Source organism: Chroicocephalus ridibundus, chromosome 6, assembly GCF_963924245.1.
Source record: "Chroicocephalus ridibundus chromosome 6, bChrRid1.1, whole genome shotgun sequence".
Classification (NCBI taxonomy): domain Eukaryota; kingdom Metazoa; phylum Chordata; class Aves; order Charadriiformes; family Laridae; genus Chroicocephalus; species Chroicocephalus ridibundus.
The window spans coordinates 43,259,119-43,279,455 of NC_086289.1; the positions used below are offsets into that span (position 1 = coordinate 43,259,119).

At 47.9% G+C, this 20,337-nt stretch overlaps 1 protein-coding gene across 3 annotated transcripts; it reads right to left on the reverse strand.

Moving 5' to 3' along the window:
- Positions 1-8: 8 nt before the first annotated feature.
- COPS7B (COP9 signalosome subunit 7B) lies at positions 9-19,037 on the reverse strand. 3 transcript variants are annotated; one of them, XR_010071539.1, is made up of 8 exons: positions 18,947-19,037; positions 16,695-16,870; positions 15,403-15,478; positions 13,778-13,866; positions 13,054-13,256; positions 11,666-11,771; positions 5,489-10,197; positions 9-5,386 (listed from the first exon to the last, which is right to left on the reverse strand). XR_010071539.1 is itself a non-coding variant. In XM_063338100.1 (7 exons), the coding sequence occupies exons 2-7, from the start codon at positions 16,854-16,856 to the stop codon at positions 10,039-10,041; spliced, it is 795 nt and encodes a 264-aa protein (XP_063194170.1). In that variant the 5' UTR covers positions 16,857-16,870; positions 18,947-19,037; the 3' UTR covers positions 9-10,038. The 3 variants fall into 3 exon arrangements, 1 of the variants encoding a protein (XP_063194170.1); XR_010071540.1 differs by having other exon boundaries at positions 9-453; positions 1,287-10,197; XM_063338100.1 differs by having other exon boundaries at positions 9-10,197.
- Between the last annotated feature and the right edge of the window lie 1,300 nt (positions 19,038-20,337).

A 20,337-nucleotide genomic window follows, 5' to 3' on the forward strand; every position in this document is an offset into this window, starting at 1 on the left:
ATTCCGTGTGGCATTTTGTAACCTGTCTTTATTTATCAAATTCACATACAATTTAGATGTCAGATTGATTGATTTTAACAGAGTTAAAGCAGGAATTGTTCAGATGCTTTAGAAAAGTCAGGAGCGAGAGAAAGGCCAGCTGATATTTTAAGCTTTGATCCCGTATGCAAAAGTAAACTTGTGCCCAATCCTGCGATGCTGTGATGGACCAAATCCTGCCCGGCGCTGCGGGCGGCTCCAAGCCTCTGCAGAACCCAGCTGAGCTCCCTGCGAGAGCACGCGGCCTCGGGAAACTCCTCTATCGCCCAGATCCCCACTGGCGCCTGCGGAAATCAGCCCACGATGTTCAACAGCCGAGCACCGGATCGATAGATAGCAGCACGACAAGAGCCGAATGTGGCCTAGATGCCTTTTATCTGCTTCCAGCCTGCAGGTTGGGGTCCAAATTTTGTGCTGTAAATAAAGCTGTATCACTGGGCGCCGTACAGAGGTGCAGCCCCTGCCGACAGCAACAGAGACAGTGCTGGACCTGGCCTCCGGCTGCGCCAGTGGGGACGGAGCTTTATGCCGGAGGTGTCGTTATTCCAGGATCCAGCAGCTCCTTAAGTATCTTGTTGATATTCCCATTCACCAAACCTTCGCCACTAAGCTGTAAAGCCCCTTCCTCCAGCAGAGATTTATTTAACTGCGCTTGGGACAATACATAGACAGACCAAAATATACTGAGGGCCGCCTGGTTAAGGATTCATGGGCACAGCTGTTGCTACAGCTTCTTGCTATGTAAAGTGCATGAAATAAATCGTTAAAATGACTCGGAGCTCTAAAGGCAACAGCAAGCGAGGGGGCGGGGAGTGCAGCAAACACACAAACTCCTGCATGAAGGCTCTTTGGTCTCGTTCTTCAAAGAGGCCTTAGAAAAAAAAAAAAAAAAAGAAAAAAAAAGAGCGGCAGGCGCCCAGCCCAGCCGTGACGGGAGTCACAAATTATGCCCTGACCATTGTAGTGGGCTGGGAAACAACGAGCATTATGTTCTGCTGGGCTCCGGTGCCTAGGACAGGGCAAAAAGAAAGTCACCAAGACCTAGAGGCAAAGAGATCCTATTCCTTAGCAACCACCAGGAAACCATAGAAACCTCCAGCCAGACTCTCCCCAACTATTAGAGAACATTAGGTTCACAGAACAAGAGGATTCATCCAGACACCTGACAGCTCAATCATCAGGTTAGGAGCGTGCATATGACGTTCCTAGCCTTGTACAAGCAAAGCCTCCGTCAGAGAGGTACCCACCTCATGGTGCCCAGAGAGTCCCGCCGGACGCGGAGCAGCAGCTGATGGACTACGTAAGTCGTTACCTACGGGGAACAAAACCAAGACCTGGGAGGCCAGGCTGGGAGGGAGGGAGGCAGGATGGGCAGCTGGCAGCTCGGTGCCCTGCCTCAGGGTCACCTGGAGCCCTCCAGAGATGTCCACGGGTAATGACAACCCACAGTCAGGGCTCTGTAAGGCAAATACAACGCCTGTGAAGGTGACCCTACCAGCCTCGCACACCTCTAGAGGGAAGGAGGGGCTGTGCCAGGAGCTCCTAAAGAGATGGCCATCAGAGGGGACTGCCCGCTGTCACCCAGCAAACCAAAGGGACAATAAGGAATCACTTACTGTGCAGACCTTACACACCAGGTCTGAACAGTGGTGCAAGAAGATGCTACTGCGGGTCCCCCTCAGGGTCCTGGTCCTTGAGCATGAAGCCAGAGTAGTCACCGTAACAGAGTGCCAGGCTGGGACGAAGGTGGGGACAATTCCCCCTGCAGAGCCACAGCAGGAATAAAACCATCTGCCTGGTGACAGAGGGCCTCTCCTCAACAGAGCAGAGGGAACTTGGTCTCAGGAATTCGGTCCCCAAAACATGACAACTTATGCAAGGCACCACCTTGAGCTCAGGCTGGGGACTCCCAGAGATCCCAGCCTGGGGTCACATTCAGTCTGGATTCCCATTTCTCCTTTGCGGCATAGTCCGAGGGGAACAGCGCAGCCCCACAGCATGGGTTCCTTCCATCTGCTGGGCTTCCTGGAAAAGAGCAAGCCCGAGGAAAAGGACAAAGCTGCATTGCAAAAGGGCATTAGTTCGGTAGAAGAGCAACCAGAGCAAGCGCTCCCTGTGCACAGGGAGGGATAACAGCTTGGGTCCTCGCCTGACTGCTTCCGCTCTGACCAGGGATAAGTCACCCTGGCCCTCAGCATGCTGGTGTCCCACCTGCGGGACAGGAACATTGCGCCCATGTCGGGGTGGGAGGTGATGTGGAAGAGAGAAGGCAGCACTCGGGGAGGGAAAGAGCACTTGGGAAAACCTTCGGATACACTCAGCCTTAGCACCCGCACGGCACAGCCAGACCGGTGGGTCTGACGCCCACAGAGTGGCCTTGCGAGTAGAGGTCAGTTTTCAGATCGGTTTGGCAGACAGGCCAGAATAGGAAATGGCTCATTAGAGCCCAGCAAGCACCTGATAAGGCCACAATTGGGTCTCCCTGACAGGGGCTCAGTAGGAAACAAGGCCAGCAGGAAAGAGAGGGGCCACAGGAATCTAATTAAGAGGGGAGGAGGCATCACGTGCAGCAGAAACAAACTGATCTCACATCACTGCCTCCTTTGTGGGCCAGCTAGGTCAAATCCTCACGACATTCAGTAAAAGGATCCAGGGTGAGCACTGGAAAACTCCCTCGCCACATCCCAGCCTGGAGACAGCATAAGTGAACATCAAGAGCTGTCCCGGATGCAAGCTGCAGCCTCAGGGGGTGGCATCTGCCATCCCAACAGCATGCTCCGAGAATGGCATTTCGCAGAGGTGGATACACACACCTGGAAGTGAGGGTGGCAGGAGTCCCAGGCTCCACTGTCCACACTGAAGTCAAACCTAGCACCCACAGGACCTACACGTTTCCTGCTCTACCAGCTGAACGAGCCGCAGCCACATTCAGCTTCCAAGCAGCAGCACTTGAGACGTGACATAGGAACTGCCTTGATTTCCCCTTTCCAGCAGCTGTTCCCAGCACGAGACGAGCCATAAGCCCACGGCCTGAAAAAACACACTGCTCTCTAGTGAAAAAGGACAAGAGCTTTCTCCAGTGCTGTTGTACAAGTGCCTTGCAAAGCCCAAACAGGCTTTGGAGCTCCGGTAACAGGGACACAGTTGCCCTCTAACGTGTGGGAATCAGTTCTGTTCCCCCAGCCCGCATTGCATGTTTTTCCCTGGTACCATTAATGTGGCTTTTCCAAGGTATTTATTGCTGAAGGGTTACAAAGCCCAGCACAGGTGACAGCAAATCCCAAACCAATGAAGAAAAAGAAAAGCCCAGAGCCCCAGAGCAGGACAGCAGTGGAATTTTCCAGCTGGAAAGGGACTTGAGGTGTTGAGCAGGGACTGCCAGGGGCAGCAGCACACAGGCCCCTGCCACTTGCTCTAAGACTTCTCCAAGCATGGGCTGCTTCCCTCAGAATGTAGAAAAACAAAGGGAAGGGATCACAGGGCAGCTTCCAGAGGGAGCCTGCGCTTGACACAAGCGCGAGTCGAAAACAAAAAGGGAATTGAATCCAGGCCCCTTCCTGTCAGTCAGCAACTAACCTTGTCAGAAGGGATGGCAGCACTAACCGAATCAGGCAATTCATTAGGTTGGGGCACACAGCAAAAGCCCACGCTCTCTGGAGCAGAACTACAGTGAAAATCCAGGGTAATGAGTTGCAAACTGCCTTTGTAAATGACACTTCTGCAGTGGCTCTGGCAGGCTGGGAAAAGAACTAATAGGAAAATCATTAGGTAGCATCCCTTTGATATTGTTGAAAACGGCACAGGCTATTTTTCCTGCCCCCTCCATAATTAACCTGGCATATTTCCCATAATACTCCAGGCCGATATTGCCACGGTGGACCACCTTATTTGCATCACGGGAAAAGAAGGGTGGGGTACACAGGAGGAAGATGACTTTTCTAAGAAAAGCTTAAAAAGCTTTAAGATTCCCCCCTTCCGTACACACGCACCTTCTTCAGTTCCATCAGCAACGAACCTCTGCCCAGCCAGGAGACCAAAGCGCTTTGCAAACTTCTTTCACAAAGTCAGCACAGAAGAGAGAGGCTGTCCTGGGCAACGCAGCTGTGGAGGAGCTCATTTGCCCAAAGTTGCTTTCTGCAGCTGCAGCAGAGCTGGAATAGGACACAGCTCTGCGCTTTGTCCCTTATTCGTAACGCTGTCCTTGTCCTTGATTTCCATTACGCTAAACCAGGTGACAGCCTGCACCTCCCTAGATGCGGAACAGCTCTGAGGAGCGATGCCTACCCACCTGCCTTGTCTGCCAGCAAGGAGAGGTGTCATCTCACAGTCGTGATGTAAAAGGAATAGCATCAGAGCTGGCAGGTGATCCTGTAGGAACCGGTGCTCTCTAACAGCTGCGAAGGTGACAATGAAACACCGAGACGTTACTTATTGCATCAGCACAAACCAGCCTTAGGACTGCGCTGATCACGAGACAGCAACTGAAATGCTAGGGCATTTGGTGAGATAAACAGCATCTTCAGGAAGAGTCTGGAGGGCCAGACAGCACTACTTCCAAACTTCATACCCATGAAGATACAACCCTACAGTCAGAGAAGCTCAAAATACTCGCAAAAAGGCCACTCTCTGATGGAGCGAGGCTTCACTTACCTGCCACAATCAGCGCTTCTGGAAATACAGAGGTATCTTGTGCACAAGCATTTGAAAAATGGCCTAATGATACTGAGATTTACAAGCCTCTATAGGAGACCTGGAGCTGTGGAAGGGTGTCCGATCTTCTACTAAAATTACACCAAGCAAGGGCTACTGGCACAAATTCTTTCGTGCTTTGTGGGGAAATACAACTTTCAGGACTGTTAGGTGACCTTACAGCATCCTGTTACCACCTAGAATTTCCAGTGTGCACGTTCATTCCCTGGAGCGAGGGCATCCTCCCTTCTTGACAAGAAAAACCCCTGGTCACAGCTATCACGCTCATGCAATTTGCTATCTGTAACGAATACATCGGGGCATCTCACGAGGTCTACACTCTGTGGGAAAAAGAAGCGCGCGTGCCTATGTATTCGGAGACAGGGAGCAAAGTGCTGCTTTGCCTAATCCTTTGCCTGGTTCACTAATCAGAGATGGGGGTACCTCCACAGTGCCACTTAGCAGCAGGGTGCAGCCTAGGCTAGGGCGTAAATACGCACTCTCCTTACAGTACACCTCTTCAGCTTCAATCCCTTACCTCTGGTAGCTCTGTGGTAGGGCCAAACTTGATGAAATATCAGCAAAATGTCAACAGTCCCTGAGAGACACCGACCTTCGCCACGGAGCAGAGTGAAACAATGACACATTTCTAAAAACTCTGCCGAGAAATCCAATCATACTGTCAGGTTAAAATTCCATAATAAAAATACAAGGCTGAGGTTACAAGTAGGAACTGAGATCACTCTAAACTTTAATTTACCTTTCTTGATGCCCCTGGGTTACTCTCTCAGGTTACACACAAATAAGCTAGACGGTTTCGCTTTTTTGTTCCCTCGCATTAGGTCAGATGCTATAGAGGACTTAGCAGGGAAAAAAACCAACAGCATCGGAGTAAGTGACAGAGATCTGGCTAGCTGGGTATATATATTTGTGGGGCAGGTTCTTTAATTTCTCCATTTCCCCATTATTTGGGGAATAATTGCAAAGCTTGCAACAGGCTCAGATACTGAAGTAACAAACAGCAGCCCCAACACACCTAGGAATGCATAAGCTTTGACTGTTTTACCCCAGCAGGAGGTAGGCTTTATTTGGTTTTCCAATCAGAGGCCTCTCTAAACAGTTTAGATGCACTCACATAAAACCTGTACAGAACTGAAAGTTTAGGAAAAGACCGATTCATCCATGTCATTTGTTACGTTTTAATACAGCTAGCAAGAGTTGATGGCACTCTCACTTCTGCCTCCCCTGCAATTAATAAGCCCGTCTTCCTTTGTGTGCAGGTGGACCAATGCATTTTCCCCTCACAGGATGAGCAGAACACTAAAAACACACATAATAGCACCCACTGGGTTCTGTATCATTTTCCATTCTTCCAGGAACAGAAGCTGCTCAGCAAAATTCACTTTGCAGGGCTGGTGGGAGAATGGCCATCACTTACCACCACTCTCATCCGCGAGAACAAAAGCTCCACTCTGGAGAGCAGCTCTGCAGGTCCTACTCCTGTTGTCAATCCATGGAGAGAGACCTGCAAGCCTGTGTGCAGCTCCACAAGCACCCATGGGATTTTAGAAGTCTGCACAAGACTGATTGTGATATGGTCTCAAATCTGAACACAGAAGGGTCTGTCAGCATCAGTGATTTTCCCTCCTGCTGTCAACAGAAGACTAAGCTAGCATTCAACTTATCTAAGGAGGTGAGGAGGGAAGTGAAAGAACAATAGATTTTGAGCCAAAACTTTTTTTCTTTAAAAAGACTGACATCAGTATTGCTTTATCATGTTCCAGAATTGCCTGATGTTAGCTGGTATCAACTGAGTCACAGCAGGAATGCCAGGGACATTTGTTAGCATGAGGCACAGCTTTAGGGCTAGGGCAGTCTACCAGCACTGCAATCAGCTGAGATCCTCTCTTCCATTTTCCAGCTCAGTGCTCAATTCCATATTAAAACAAGCACTAGTACAAGTGGAGCTGCAGAACATGAAGCTAGACAATAAAGCCCTGAGGAGCAGAGGGAAGGCAGCTCCATCTACTTTGTCTCCCTCCGGGTGGAGGAAGCAAACAGAAGTTCAATAGCTCAAACTCTGTCCTGCTGCAATCTTGAAGTAAGCTGCAGCTGGAGCAGCCCGTTGCTGTCATAAAATAAAGCAGGGCAGGATGCTCTCCCCACATCAGGGAGCAGAGTCCAGCAGCGCTGACAAGCTGCGGTAGCTGCCTCCAGCCGGCACATGCAGTACATGGGAGTTTGTATCAAACCCACCTCTGCTTCCACCTCCCCCGTCCCCATAGCGCAATTAAGCTCCCCAGGCACTCCCCAGTCAAAACTGTCTGCAATTCAGCCCCCACCAGCCCCGAATTCACACAACTCTGCTCCGAGTTGCTGACCTCCCTGCAGTCACAGGAAGCCAATGCAGTCTTTATCTGTTGTCCTTCTCGAACAGCACAGCACCTCCTGCATCCTTCCCTGTTAACAACTATGCCTTCTGCTTCATTCCTGGAATAGCTTCTACCTCTTTCCTTCAAGCCAGATTCATTAACCAGCTGCCGCAGAGCTGTTTGCCTCCCCCAGGTACTCTGTGCATGTCATTTGTTAATGACTCATCTCAGACTGGGCTCATTGCAAAGACGCCCCCCTCCTTTTGCGGCACCAAGTGCGTCGCTGGCACACCAGGAAAGGCAAACATGCAAACAGCTCAGTTCCCTCCAATACCCCATTCCCTTCTCCATCCTCTATCACCGTCAGCATGGGACAGCTCTTTATTCAAAGTGCTATTTCCTCCCTCGCTTCTTTGCTGATCAAAGGCAATGTGTACTGAAGCATAAATAAGATCTTCACCCCCAGCCAGGCTTTGAGAACAGGAAAAACGCAAGAACAAACTTGAAAACTTCCAACACACTAAAGAAGCTTCAGCAAACTAAAGTGACTCCTGTCACTGGCAGGCAATAAACACCAAGAATGCCAAATTTACATCTATTTCCCCAGCAGACTGTGGCTTGCCGAGGAGCTAAAACGATTTCCAAAGGCATTTGTATTCCTCCTGCCTCTTTGCAGGACAGATATTAAAAATGGGAAGGAAAAACGGCTAGTGAGGACCACAGAACCTCCCTCACTAGTCAAATCTAGTGAGGAACTGGATGACCAGTACGCTGCAGCTGCCCACACGGGAAGCCAGAAACAGACTTTGTCCATTTCCATCACACAGACCTATTAGACTTCGGTACATAAAGTCCACCTACACCTCCTGAGAAGCTGTCAGCTAAACACCGTGAGAAGCTACACAGAAACCAGTACTGCCACTGCTTGGGAAACAGTTCCCTTGAGATATAGGGGAAAGCTTCGTGCTCTGGGCTTATCCACTTAACATCCTTCCCCAGGAATTTTTTGGCTAGCATTTCTAGGGGGAGAGAGAGCTGGCAGAGAATCAGAAACCAAGGGACTTGACCCAGAGGCAACTGGATGAGAGGTATTTAGAGCCACCCCTCAAGATTAAAAGCTGGTGTGCCTGCACTGCAGGAGAAGAAAAGGAGAGGAATTTACTTTCACAAGTGTACAACGAGTCCTCTGACTGAGGACTGAAAACACGCAGACGGCAAAGACTTCTGGTAGCAATAAGAGGGAGGCACAAGCATTGCACAAGCAAGTGCAGGTGACAGCTGGCTGCAGGACTGGAGCATTGTCACAGTTCTCTGCTTAAACAGGTCCCCTGCCCGCTCACGGAAAGCCCTTCTCTTTACAGCATGGAGTGAAATGCAGGGGCCAAATTACAAAGCAGTACTCTGCCAGGCCAGAAGAAGGAATCGACTGGCCCAAGACAGAGAACAACTACGAACCTTCCACAATCAGGCATCCATGGTTTCTAGGCTCAGGACATTGGGCTCAGCTACTGGCTTTGCCACCGATCCTTCTCTTCTCACAAATTTGGACAATGAAGAACTACTGACAAAATGGGAAGAGTGCTTCCCTGCCTCCTGGATGTATCAGGGAGATCACTCAGACCTTCTGATAACGTAACACTGAGAATCAAGTAAATGCTCAAGTGAACAAGTGCTGTTGGACTACAAGCCTAAAGCAGCCTCAAAGCCAAGACTCCAGACTCTGACATTAAATCAGCATTTTTAATTTTTTTCTAAAATGTGCTTTTTTGTGAATTCCTGTTTCAATGCCAACCCCACCCTCCCCCTTAGAAAAAAAACCCACACCTTGACAAACTAGGTGCAAATCACCTGAAGTTAGTCTGTAACAAATAAAAAACACAAAACAAAGGCTGAAATGCTTTAGAATCACAACAATGTACAAAAAAAAAATGGAGGAAAATACAACCTGAAAGTGTTCAAAATTCAGAAATACTAGTCAAGTCCATTGCTTCAGCAAGGGGATGCTGCTGCGACCCCTGCCAGTGGGTCCTGGGCCACCAGCCTGTCACGATGCTAAACGGGCTCTTCTCCCATGCAGACCACTGTCGCTAGCATCCAAGGAAGAGCAAACGCATTACCCTTTGAAGGGATCAATGGGGGAAAACAACTCACAAGCAGCTCTGGGAGGTCACATCACATTCAGAAGGAACAGTTTTCTAGTATGCCTCTAACCACCTGCAAGAAGGAAGGCATGAAAGAGCAGCCTGCTTCCTCCTTATTGTATTGATGCCTCAGAGATGCAGAACAGTGCTTTAAATCTGTGAGAGATTAAAGGGCTTAGTAAGGGCAGTAAACAGACAGTTAAGTAAACAGCCCAGCACTGGATCTCATCTTCACAGAGCGAGGTAGCGTGAATTTCACCCCAGTTTAAAATAGACAGGGGTAGTGGAAAGGCTGAAGACTTCCATGTAAAGCAGTTCCTGGTCTAGAAACCCTTCTGCGCTCCCTTCGGGAATTAAAAGATCTGTGTCGATGGCTTCCTCGCTCCCAGCCTGGCTTTGGCAGCCACACTTCAACCCTGGGATTCAGACACTTGCTACAGAAGTTCTCCCAAGATCTGATTTAGTACAGCAGCTTCCTCAAGGTTAAGCAGCAATGAGACTGGCTGGGAGGGAGCAAAACTGTCCACAGATATTTTTTTTTTCCCCTGCCCCTTTTGGTTTGTCCCTTTCTTTAGAAGTTCCTCTTTACAGGACCAGAACAGGGACACCCTGGAAGTTAATAGAGGCTGCACAGTGTAACTTAGCCAGGTGCTGCTAACTGGGAGCTGTATTCAAACAGGGCTTTTATTTGCCAGCCTGGAAGGGACTGGCCCAGAACCCACTGAAAAAGGTGACGCAGGCCCTTTCTTGCTCCTCCTGTTGTCATTCCTAGCTGAATGACATTTAGATGGTATGTTCTAGTGACGGCTGGAGACCAGCCCTTTGACTTTGGACATCTTCTTTGTGGGCTGCCTTTGTTCTGTGTGTGGAGGGCATTCTCGTTCTACCAGCTGCTGTTCCATCTCCTGTGCCGACGACGAGGCTGTAGCTTTTAATGTTTTCTTTATGTTTGTGACCTGGCCAAGAAGAGACAGTGAATCAGCACCTGCTTCTTCCTCCCCTTGCAGTAGAAACTCTGTTCGTAAACATATTGAAAAACCCCTGGAGTATAGAGTGGAGATTATAAAACAAACTCTCCCCCCAGAAACATGCTCTGCACTTGAGTTTATTAAAGGTAATGTCTCATCCTCACTTAGAGCCAGGAGTTGTTAATATTTCCAGTCTGGGTCCAATACAGAATAACTAGAGACGACTTCCCCCCGCCCCGCAAGAGACAATGGCACAATATTGTACCACCTTTCTAGCTAGCTGAAGGGACCAACTACCACCTCGGTGCAGAAGGCAGCCATCCTACCATTCTGTCGGCCAGAAGCAGGAAGGACAAAGGAGACTGTGAAAAAGCAAACTTACTCTTAGGACAGCACATGAAAACAGAAAATGCCATTTGGCCTAACTGGCTGGCTGAGCCACAGATATTTGCTAGAAGCAGGAACAGAATTTGGTTTTGGGGGAGGCAGCAGTAGTGCTTCTGCTACTCTGGCTGAAAAGGAGAGATACAGCACCAGGCACCATACTCTGTCCCCTGGAAGCCTGTTGGGCTCACCAGAAATACAATGAGCAAACCTTAAAAAAAAAAATTCCAGGCCAAAACAAGTTTAGGAGTCAGGTGTGCCAACTCCAGGTCAAAGGCATCTGGCAAGCCAAATCTGCTATGGATGCCAATCAAGCCGCCAAGCATACGCTGCTTCAGAAGGCAAATGTAAACCTGCAGGGATGCAGCACTCTGCAAGAAATAAACCCTGAGCAAGTGTCTCAGGAGGACCATTTTCACCTTTACAGCTGTATTAGCCAAGATTTGTTCTCACAAGTAAATACACATCAGCAGGGGCTGAAATCGCGTGCCCGTGCTGCCATCTGCTGCCTAACTGCAAATGCAGCAGAGCAGGAGCGCTCCCAGGTCACGCTGCTGAAGAGAGCGTGTCAGAGCCCTGTCTGGGTGCTCAACTTGACCCCAAGAGAAAGACGCCAAAGGAAGCTGCCCAGGGCACTTTTTGCAAAAGCAATGAGACTCGAGAGATTTTTGTTAACTACACCTTCAGGTTTAAAACAAAGTGAACTGCTTTTTCCTTCCTGCCTGCCTTCTACAAAAGGAACAGAATTGCTCTGCATTAAAAGCACTTTCCCTAACAAATCAACTCAGGAAACCATAGCTAGCGCAGCCACCCAGCCTAGATTTATAAAAATTTATAAAGAAAAGTTCCAACCTGCTCAGAGTGGGCAAATTTGATGTTTGTGGTGTTACTAGCACATGGAAGCAGATGTGTTTTCTTCCTACCCCAAACCAGCACATCTGATTTGCATGATTGCTAGCCTACTTCAGAGAAGCCACAACCATGAACCAGGTGTTACCAGATTATTTTCTTTAGCAAACAAACATACACTTATCAACAAGCACATAGCAGTCTGAAGTGACTCTGGACTCACCTCCATCTCTACCTGCTGTTGAGTTCGGTGATGGTTCTCTTTGTATTGGTTGGCTCTAAGTACTTGCTGCTCAATTCCTAAAAGAACTGCTTCGCAACCATCGCACCTGCACAATACAATGTCAAACAGTCTTTATGAGTTCTCTGTGGAGCAGCTCAAATAGGCAATCTGAAAAGTCATGCTCGCCTATATGTTTAGGAGATTATGAAATTTATACTTCCTGCTTCAAGAGTTGAGTTCCAAAAAGCTGTCAGGAAAAAGCTTTGCTGTTTACCCAATGTATTTCACAGCAATCTTTAGCTAGTCCATGTTACTCTTACCTGCCCATCAAAAAGTAAATGCAGGTTCAATGCGCTTTTAACTTCCTTTTCAATCATAATTACTGCTTAAACAGAGATGCGATGCATTTTTCAAAAGTAAGTAAAAGTTTTAAATCAAACAAAAAAGGCAGATTGAGACAATCCCCCTGCCTCTTAAGCATTCAAAAGACAAGAGCACTCCTCCAACACAGATATTGTAACTGGAGAAGACAGAAAGGGAATTGGCAGTGGGTTCACTATTACCTTCCAAACAATGCTGTAAGGTCCTGGAAGCTGCCAGAGCCCTCCCACTGAGATGGGATTGAGGGAGTTGGAGTAGAGAAGCAAAAAACCTGCCCCCACCTCAGGACAGCATATTTGCCCAGCAGTTTAATTACTTTTCATGCACCCATTACCATAGCAACTAGGAAGCAATTCCCAGTCATCTCAAAACCTGCCACAGGCTCCACAGTCTACAGAGGAATTTCTTTGGGTGGGAAGGGAATCCTACAAAAAGATGAGAAGTGGCTTCCTGGCAAAGGTACAGAAGATAGTACCACAGTCCCCATATGGCTGCATGCAGCCTGCGTCTGCAGGAACAAAAAGGCAAACAAAGGCATCTGAAACTTTGAGCTTGAAGAGACATCCCCTCCAAAGAGCTGCGATTTGCCCATGCAGTCTTCATTACAGTGAAAAAGGCTGAAAAGTAATGGACAGTTCTGGTTTTGTTATCAAGTGCAACAGCAGAAAGAGGAGTAGCTCCCACCATAAGACCATGAGTCCAGTTTGGCAAGTCTGTTTGACAAGGCCTTGATTCCTCACTAGGGTTCTGCCGTGTAAAAGCTACAGTGAGAGCAGAATCTCAAGGCATAGTATAGTTTGACTTGATATAGAACACAAACTGAATCCTAGATGGGACCTTGGAAAACTTGTCCAATAGAATAACTCCTCCAAGTGCCTACTTACAGCATAAGACTTCTGATTAATGGAACATGGGGAAATTGCGCCAGCACTTGAAACTTTAAGGAATACGAAAAAAACAGGGTAAGTTATGTACAAGGAACAAGAAAGGTGGAGAGACTGCCTCACCATTCCTGGAGTGTTTTAACAATGTTACTGATGTCCTTCTTCTGAATGTCTCTGCCGATACAAAAATCCACCTCTAGCACCTGGTTTCGTTGATCCAGCTTCCCCTGGATAATATCTGTATAAACCGCTTCAATAATCAGATCTTCCAGCTCCCTCAGATTCCTCATATCCAGGTCCTTCAGCAACACAGAATAGGGAATGCACTAAAAACAGCAAGTCCAAGAATAAGTTAACAGTCCTAGAGCCAAAATGAACAGCTAAGTCTCAGAAAGTCAAGCCCCAAATGTTTATTGTATCCCACACTTTAGCCAGCAAGTACAGCACTGAGGGAGCATGGCAGAACAAACGCCTGCTACTAGGCTACGTAATATTCTGACATAACTTTGGTCATTCCTGAAACTTTGACATAGCACGTTCTGGAGGAAAAAAGGTAATGGGATCATGAAAGAAATTAACAGAGTTGATTAGTTATCTCCAGAACAAGAAGTCAGTGTTTTTAAGAATGATCCTCCATCTCCTGCAGTGAAAGAAGCCATACAGTTCCCCAGACCTTACTGACCAAATTCCATATTCCAAATTACCTCTACATTACAGGTACTTTCCTAGCTGCAGGATTTTTTGCAAGTACTCATGCAGTCTGATACAACTCCAATGCTATGAAATCAATGCCATTTTCAAAAACAAACAAACAAAAAAGACTGCTATCATACACTGTGTACTTTACCTTCATTCGGGAAGCCAGGCTTACAATCGTCAAGTGTTTCAGCTTGTTTTTCTGAGTCGCTGTTAATTCAGGCAGGTTATCTTTGTTTGCTGTTAATGTTAAAAAGACAGGATTCAGGACTTTCCTTCATGAATTATATAACCCAGGCTGCAAAACTTCAGGCCAGTTACACTTCACTAAACCCCAGAAGGCTGAACTCCTCCAGCTACTGGAGGTGCCAGTGAGCAGATAAAGCTGACGCTGATGACAGATTAGCACACCCAGGGAGAGACAGGAAAAGTTAAAAAACTAGTTGCAATGCCATTTTTCTCTGTTCTTTAGTAATTCTGGTTTTGGAATTAGAACGTAATTCACATCTATACAAATGGTGTCCTGCCAAAACGGTTGGTCAATGCTTTTTTCATTAAAGCGCTGACAGAATAAAATCTTCCCCCTTTGCTGATCTGGTTGTAAATACCGCTGGTCTTATTTCTCTGAAAAACTGCAGAATTTAGGGTCAAAAGTGTAAAGCACCAGGCTAAGCAAGAAAGGAGAACTTATTACTCTAGATACTTATATGGCCTCACTGTCATTGCATTATATTCATGTGCCTCATGAATATTTAAACTGAAAGGAAACTGGCAGCTTTCCAAAGCAAAGAAACTCTTTAAAATATCTGCTTTAACGGAAATTAGTGTTTTAGGGCCACTCAAGTTCTCCCATCCATCCCACCTCATTCAGTGCTCTACATTTTGACTACTTTTCCCCCCATTCTCTTTCTTCACTAGAAAAGGAAGAACAAACTGCACTGTCACATGCTGGGACACAAGACCTATGCACAGCAAACACATCCTCTAATCAGTCACAGAATTCACGAGGCTCGTGTTGCTCTACAGCCACTGGAATTTCCAGTCCCTGCACTTACGGATGCCACTTCTCCTTACAGAAACTAGAGAGCTCATCCACCACAGTGATAACCAACACTATGACAGAATTATTTGTCACATTCTGTAATGGTCTGGATTAGGCTGCTACCTGCAAATAAAGTATTAAATTGTAGCAAAATGGAAGCATAAGCACCAGAGATAAAAGCACACCCCGACAGATACTAAGATGATTCACACGTAGTCCTTCTGAAGCTGTATAGAAGTCATTATTTCGATTTGTATTCTTGCTAAGAAATGCTTCGTTTTGTTTCAGCAATGCCATCACAGAATAAGAGGTTATCGCATAAACCATACAGGTTTTTATAAATAATGCAAAACAATTTTGTCTAAGTTTTCTGCAGCTTCCATAACCATTGTCATCTGAATTTCAAAACAGATGTCTGAAATTGCACTCCACAGTGGTAAGCGGCCTGTGAATGTCAATGAATACTGCTACAGACCAATTCGAACCAGTGCTTCAGTCCAATCCAAACCAGTAAAACACCACAGTCTCTATCCCTTCCCTCACATTTTAGCAATTAAAAAGCACATATGACCCATAGACTCCCTACAAATAATTCGCCTCCCAAACAAATTATGTTCTTGGACACTTTCAGCCAGCGACACTACACCAGATACCACAGAAAGCAAAGAACCACCTCTGACAATTCTAAAGAGCAACCCAGTCTCGTACTCTGCAAACAGGCAACAGTCTCTTACCTACATAGTCTGGGTACGTTCCGTACGCAAAGAGGTTCAGCAGCTGGAAATAAGCAGCATTAGACCCTTCAGCAAGCTGGATGGGAAGAAAACAAAACAAATTCCATGTAACACGGTAATAGCCAATACAACACTGGTAGGCAACTTCTCCAGAGCATGTTTTAAATCTACACAGGACAAGTAGTACCCAGAAAAGCGATTATGTCCAGACCTTAAAGAGCTGGACACTCTCTAAGGCCTCATGAGCAGCAGCAAATTTCAGCATTTTCAGAGTCAACATGATCCAGCTATTTCGATGCACCAGAACTTAACTACAGTTCAGACAGTCAACTGCTTTGTGCAGCGCTTCAGCAGGTAAAAGAAAACGTGACTCTTAATTCCAGCTGACAACCTACAGGGCCAGCTCTTCTCATCATGTGGCAAGTAAGCAGGCAATGGCATTGGTTCAGCATCCTTACTATTACTGGGTACTGAGAAAGCTAAGACAGCTTAACTGCAGAGCCACAAAAACTTTAAAGCAAAGCAAGCTAGAACATTTTAAGTTGACCGCATTTGAAAGTAATAGCACCCCCCTCACATGCAAACGCTTCACTGGAATAACTGCAGCACCAAGCAGTAATTTTTATTGAGGGGTTTTTTAATACCTTCTGCTGCACACAGATCCAGGGGGAAAAAAACCCATACTTGCGATTTGATGCTGAATAACCATAGAGGCATTTTTCGGCGTATCTAACAGCCTGTTTGGAAAGCCAAACTTGCCGTATGCCACATTACTTCATCTGCAGAGACACTCAACCTAGATTCCCTCATTGTAGTAGAGAGGGGTGCTGGCGAGCCATTCTCAGGAAAAGCTCTGGAACTTACTTTCCACCCTGGTTTGAAAAGGTTTGGATTTGGTTACCACCCAGGCCTGATTAGACATCTGTTCATGAAGACTTTTGGAGAGTGCTGAAGTTATGCTTTCCAGGACAATGAAGGAGTAGAAAAGGATTTTTTTTGTTGTTGGCTGGCTAGGTGCCTTCTTAAAATTGTTACTGAGCTGCTGCCAGGCTTTTGCTGTATTGGCGATCACATTAAGGTAGCAAAGCTTTATATAGGTAGTTTTTAACACCTAATATATACAGGCAAAAGCAACATCAATGTCTCATACACAAACATCTCAGAAGCAAGGTAAGTCGCACCAAGCCCCTCCTGGCACAGAAATTTCACACACACGCAGCCTGTAGAAACTTCTGGGGATCCTTTATACCGGGAGTGCAGAAGGGGCATTAGGATAGAAACTCATCTCTTACCTCTTGCACATTTGTTAGCTCCAATAGCTCTCCAAAGACATAAACCCCAGGAGCCTCCAGCACTTGATTTATAAGAGCAGTCAGAGCTGAGCCACTTGTACCTTTGGCGAGTAAAATAAACTGCTCTAGAAGATTGCAGGATGGTTTCTGTTCTCCTGCCATTCTAGGTTATCAATCTGTCAACAAAAGAACATGATATTAATACATCCTTTCTCCTCCGCTGAATTCTGTCTGGCAGTGGATCAGAAGGTATGCTCAGCATAGTAACATTTTGGTGTCAGCAGAGCCAGGTTTTTCTTCAGTATTCAGAGGGCAGGCCAGGAACCCAGCAGGTTCGACTGCTGATTTATCTGGGGAGCAAAAAACAATTCACACAATATCTGAGCAAAATTTCTGCAGACTGTCCAGTCAGTTCCCTAAAAGGATTTACTCCTGCTAACAGGAAAGGAGCTTAGACTTGATGCTGTTTTCAGACTTTTCCTTCTACCAATGCTGACAAATAATGCCAACTGCAAAGATGTTTATTATTACGTCTGTTAGAGGCCAGCTAAGACTTCCTCCTTCCTCATTACACAGCTTCAAAACAGCAACTAACTTATTTATCCGTGAAGAATTGATCCAGCTTGTAGGCCTGCAAATCGTACCTTTTGCTTTGATATCAGCTATAGGTAAAGCATGAGTCCGTAATTCCTATTGCTTTCTGAGCCTAAAAGGCAAAAACAACTGTGGTCTATAAGTAGCTCACCAGTCTACATTGCACAGTTCAAGTGTTTTGGGTTAACTGGAAAGCTGAACTGATAAAAATACCCTTTCCACAAAGGCTCTATTTAAGTCCCCATAAAGAAAGGTCTTTGTCTTCAGCTGCTGCCCGACATTTCTGGTGTGCATGTTGTCTCCCAGCACCAACAAGTTGCTTTTGAAATGTAAAACACTATTTATTAACAAGTTCAACAAAATCAGTTATTTGTTTACAAACAACTAAGAAAAAACTTCCGAAGCATATTATTCAGACACCAAACAAGGAGCTTGGCAGATAAGGGCTTTTTTTTGTGTTATGTTTGTATCAGATAATTCTCAAGCATAGCATGTATCTTTTACTCTGGTATAGAAAACCAGACATGACAGAAGCTGTAACATTCTGTGTGACCACTGGGAGCACATCTGCCCTCGTGGGAGGTGGTACAGTCACACAGGTGTTCGCACTGTTTTGCCATGCCTAACCAAATTAAGACTTGTGAAGGCAACAGAACCAGCTTCCTTTACCAGTCAAATTCTAAAAATACACCAGTCCGTTACACTTGCAGATACAAATGGTCTCAACCTGACCGAGCAATCTTTTGCACTCTCTGAACAAAGATTTCTTGGTTATCAGTGTAAAGTCTTTTTGTTTCACCAAAGGCACGCGTGTAGCCTGACTGAAGAGCACCTCAGTTTTGACTGCGAAATCCCTGCAATACAGGTAACTCTCAACGTGGCTTCCTAAGACACCTGAGGGTACATCGGTACTAATCTCCCCGCTCACAGATAAGGAGCAGACACAGAGGACAGCCAATTTTCTCAGGAGAGCGCATGAAGTGACTGAGCTAGGAATGAAATCCAGATTTCACAGTTGCCAAGCCGTTGTCCTCCCTCACAGGTAATCAAAGCACGCACTGATGTATGAGGTTACAAAAGACTAATGGGGGTTTATCTGTGCCCTACTGAAAAAGAAAAAACAATTCTTTGCCCCTCTCTAAGTTTACATTCAGGCAAACGCGTTGCTATTGCAACCTGCCTGCACAGCCGTGTCACCGGAACCTACCGCACTGCTCTCTCCACAACTGGCGTACCCTGCTGAGAAGCAAGTAAAATACAAACGGAAAACACCTTAACGGAGCTCGCCCAAAGGCCACAGGAACCCACACACGGGCTTCTCCCCTCACCACGCCTCGCTAAGGCCCCTGAAAGGGTTTCATGGCAGGCAGACCCCACAGGAGGGGGGCGGCCAGGCCCCCCGGCCCTCCCGTCCCCACAGACCCCCGGCAGGGCCCTCGGGCCCCACGGGGCGGGCCGAGACCCACCGCAGGGGGCGATTTACCCGGGGTCCCGCCGCGGGGCCCTTTCGCCCCTCACCGCCGCCCCGGTTCCCGCTCGCTTCTCAGGGGACCCGCACGCCCGGCAGCGCCGAGACGCGGCCGCGGACCCGAGAAGGGAAAGGGCCGGTGCGCGGAGGGACGGGCGGGCGGGCGGCTCCTCCCTTCCCCCGGCGTTACCTCTCCGCTCACGGCCTCCCCGCCCGGCGGCTCCCGGCGCCGTGCCCGCCGCGCCTCAGGCCGCCATGATGGCGGCGCCGGTGTCCCTCTGGCGGCTCCTTCCCCCGGAACGCGCGGCCGCGCTCGGAACGTTCCGCCGCCGGGCCCCAGCACCGGCATCCCCCCGTAACCGGGCCGACACGGCCGGCGCACGTTCGCGGCGGGGACGAGGCGGGCTGGGTCCCCCCCGGTCCCCCGGAGCAGGGGGCGGCAGGCTGGATGTGCTGGCAGTGGCTCCCCCTCAAATGCTGCCTCTCCCCGTCCCAAGAAGCTGCTTAATTACGAGCAAGTGGAGTTTCTGCCTCTCCGTTTCAGGGATACGAGGTGCTGTGGGAGCATCGTGGGCTTTTTGCGCTTGACCCATGCCAAGGGGCCACCATCGTCAGGCCACGCTTCCATGTGTTCTTTGTTCTGACAGTGTGTTCTGTTTGACACAAACAGGTCCCATTCCTCTGTTGAATCCTTGTCTACGCTACAGCCTTCAGAGGGGATTAAATCTTCTGGTTTATGGCAAGAACCAGGCCATGCCCGAGAAGCTAAACTGGGGCCATTGGTTGCCCGGGGCAGGACGATGGAGACCACCGGCCACTGGCCAGTCAGTCCTCCTGAGGTGCGAATGGAAAAAAAGATGGCATGAAAGATCACAAAGGTGCTCAAAGTGATTTTAAACTCCACAGAAAAATGGCCCAACCAAAGTGCAGAGGTCAGTCTGTGATGTGGGGGAGCAGGGAGGGAGCTGGAGGGGTCGAGAGCCTTGCCAGGACACAGACCAAGAGCCAAAAAGCTGTTGGGGGCAGGGTAGAAGAGCAGGAAACAAGAGGGGGTTTGGGGCTTGTTAGCCTCCCCGACGTCTGTACCACACGATGAATAAAGTGTGCTTCTGTTAAAAATCCTTCAGCCAAGAGCAAAGTGCTTCTGGCTTTCAGTCAGCTAGTCCCTGAAGATCAAACCATGGACCAGCACTGTCAGGAGGGGTGAGCTTTCAGGGAATGAACATCAGAAACTATTAGGAAAACTGATGGTGCTTAGCCTGCGCCTCAGAGCCATCCGCAGCAGGTCCCCGGGGTCCCATCTTCCAGAGAAGGGGTGTCAGGCAAGCACAGAAATGCAGGTGTTGGGACGCTGTTGTGTCACGGCAAATTGGATGTAAAAAAACTAGGCTCTGTGCAGCAAGGGAACTCAGCCAGGGCTATAACAAGCCATTCAGTAATTTACTTAAGCCACACTTAGATCTCATCTGCGCAGGGAGGGAGAATTACCTCTTTAATCACATCCTAAACAGGCCTTCTACCATGGTTCGTGTCAGCCTGCAGACACGCTGGAACAGTTGCCATGGGCAAGCGAGTGCATGG

Coding starts and splice junctions, on each gene's coding strand:
- COPS7B (XM_063338100.1), bottom strand. CDS start 16,856: ATGGCAGGAGAACAGAAACCATCCTGCAATCTTCTAGAGCAGTTTATT. Junction 15,479..16,694: donor AGCTAACAAATGTGCAAGAG/GTAAGAGATGAG, acceptor CTTCCCATCCAG/CTTGCTGAAGGGTCTAATGC. Junction 10,198..11,665: donor AACAGCAGGTAGAGATGGAG/GTGAGTCCAGAG, acceptor CTTCTTGGCCAG/GTCACAAACATAAAGAAAAC.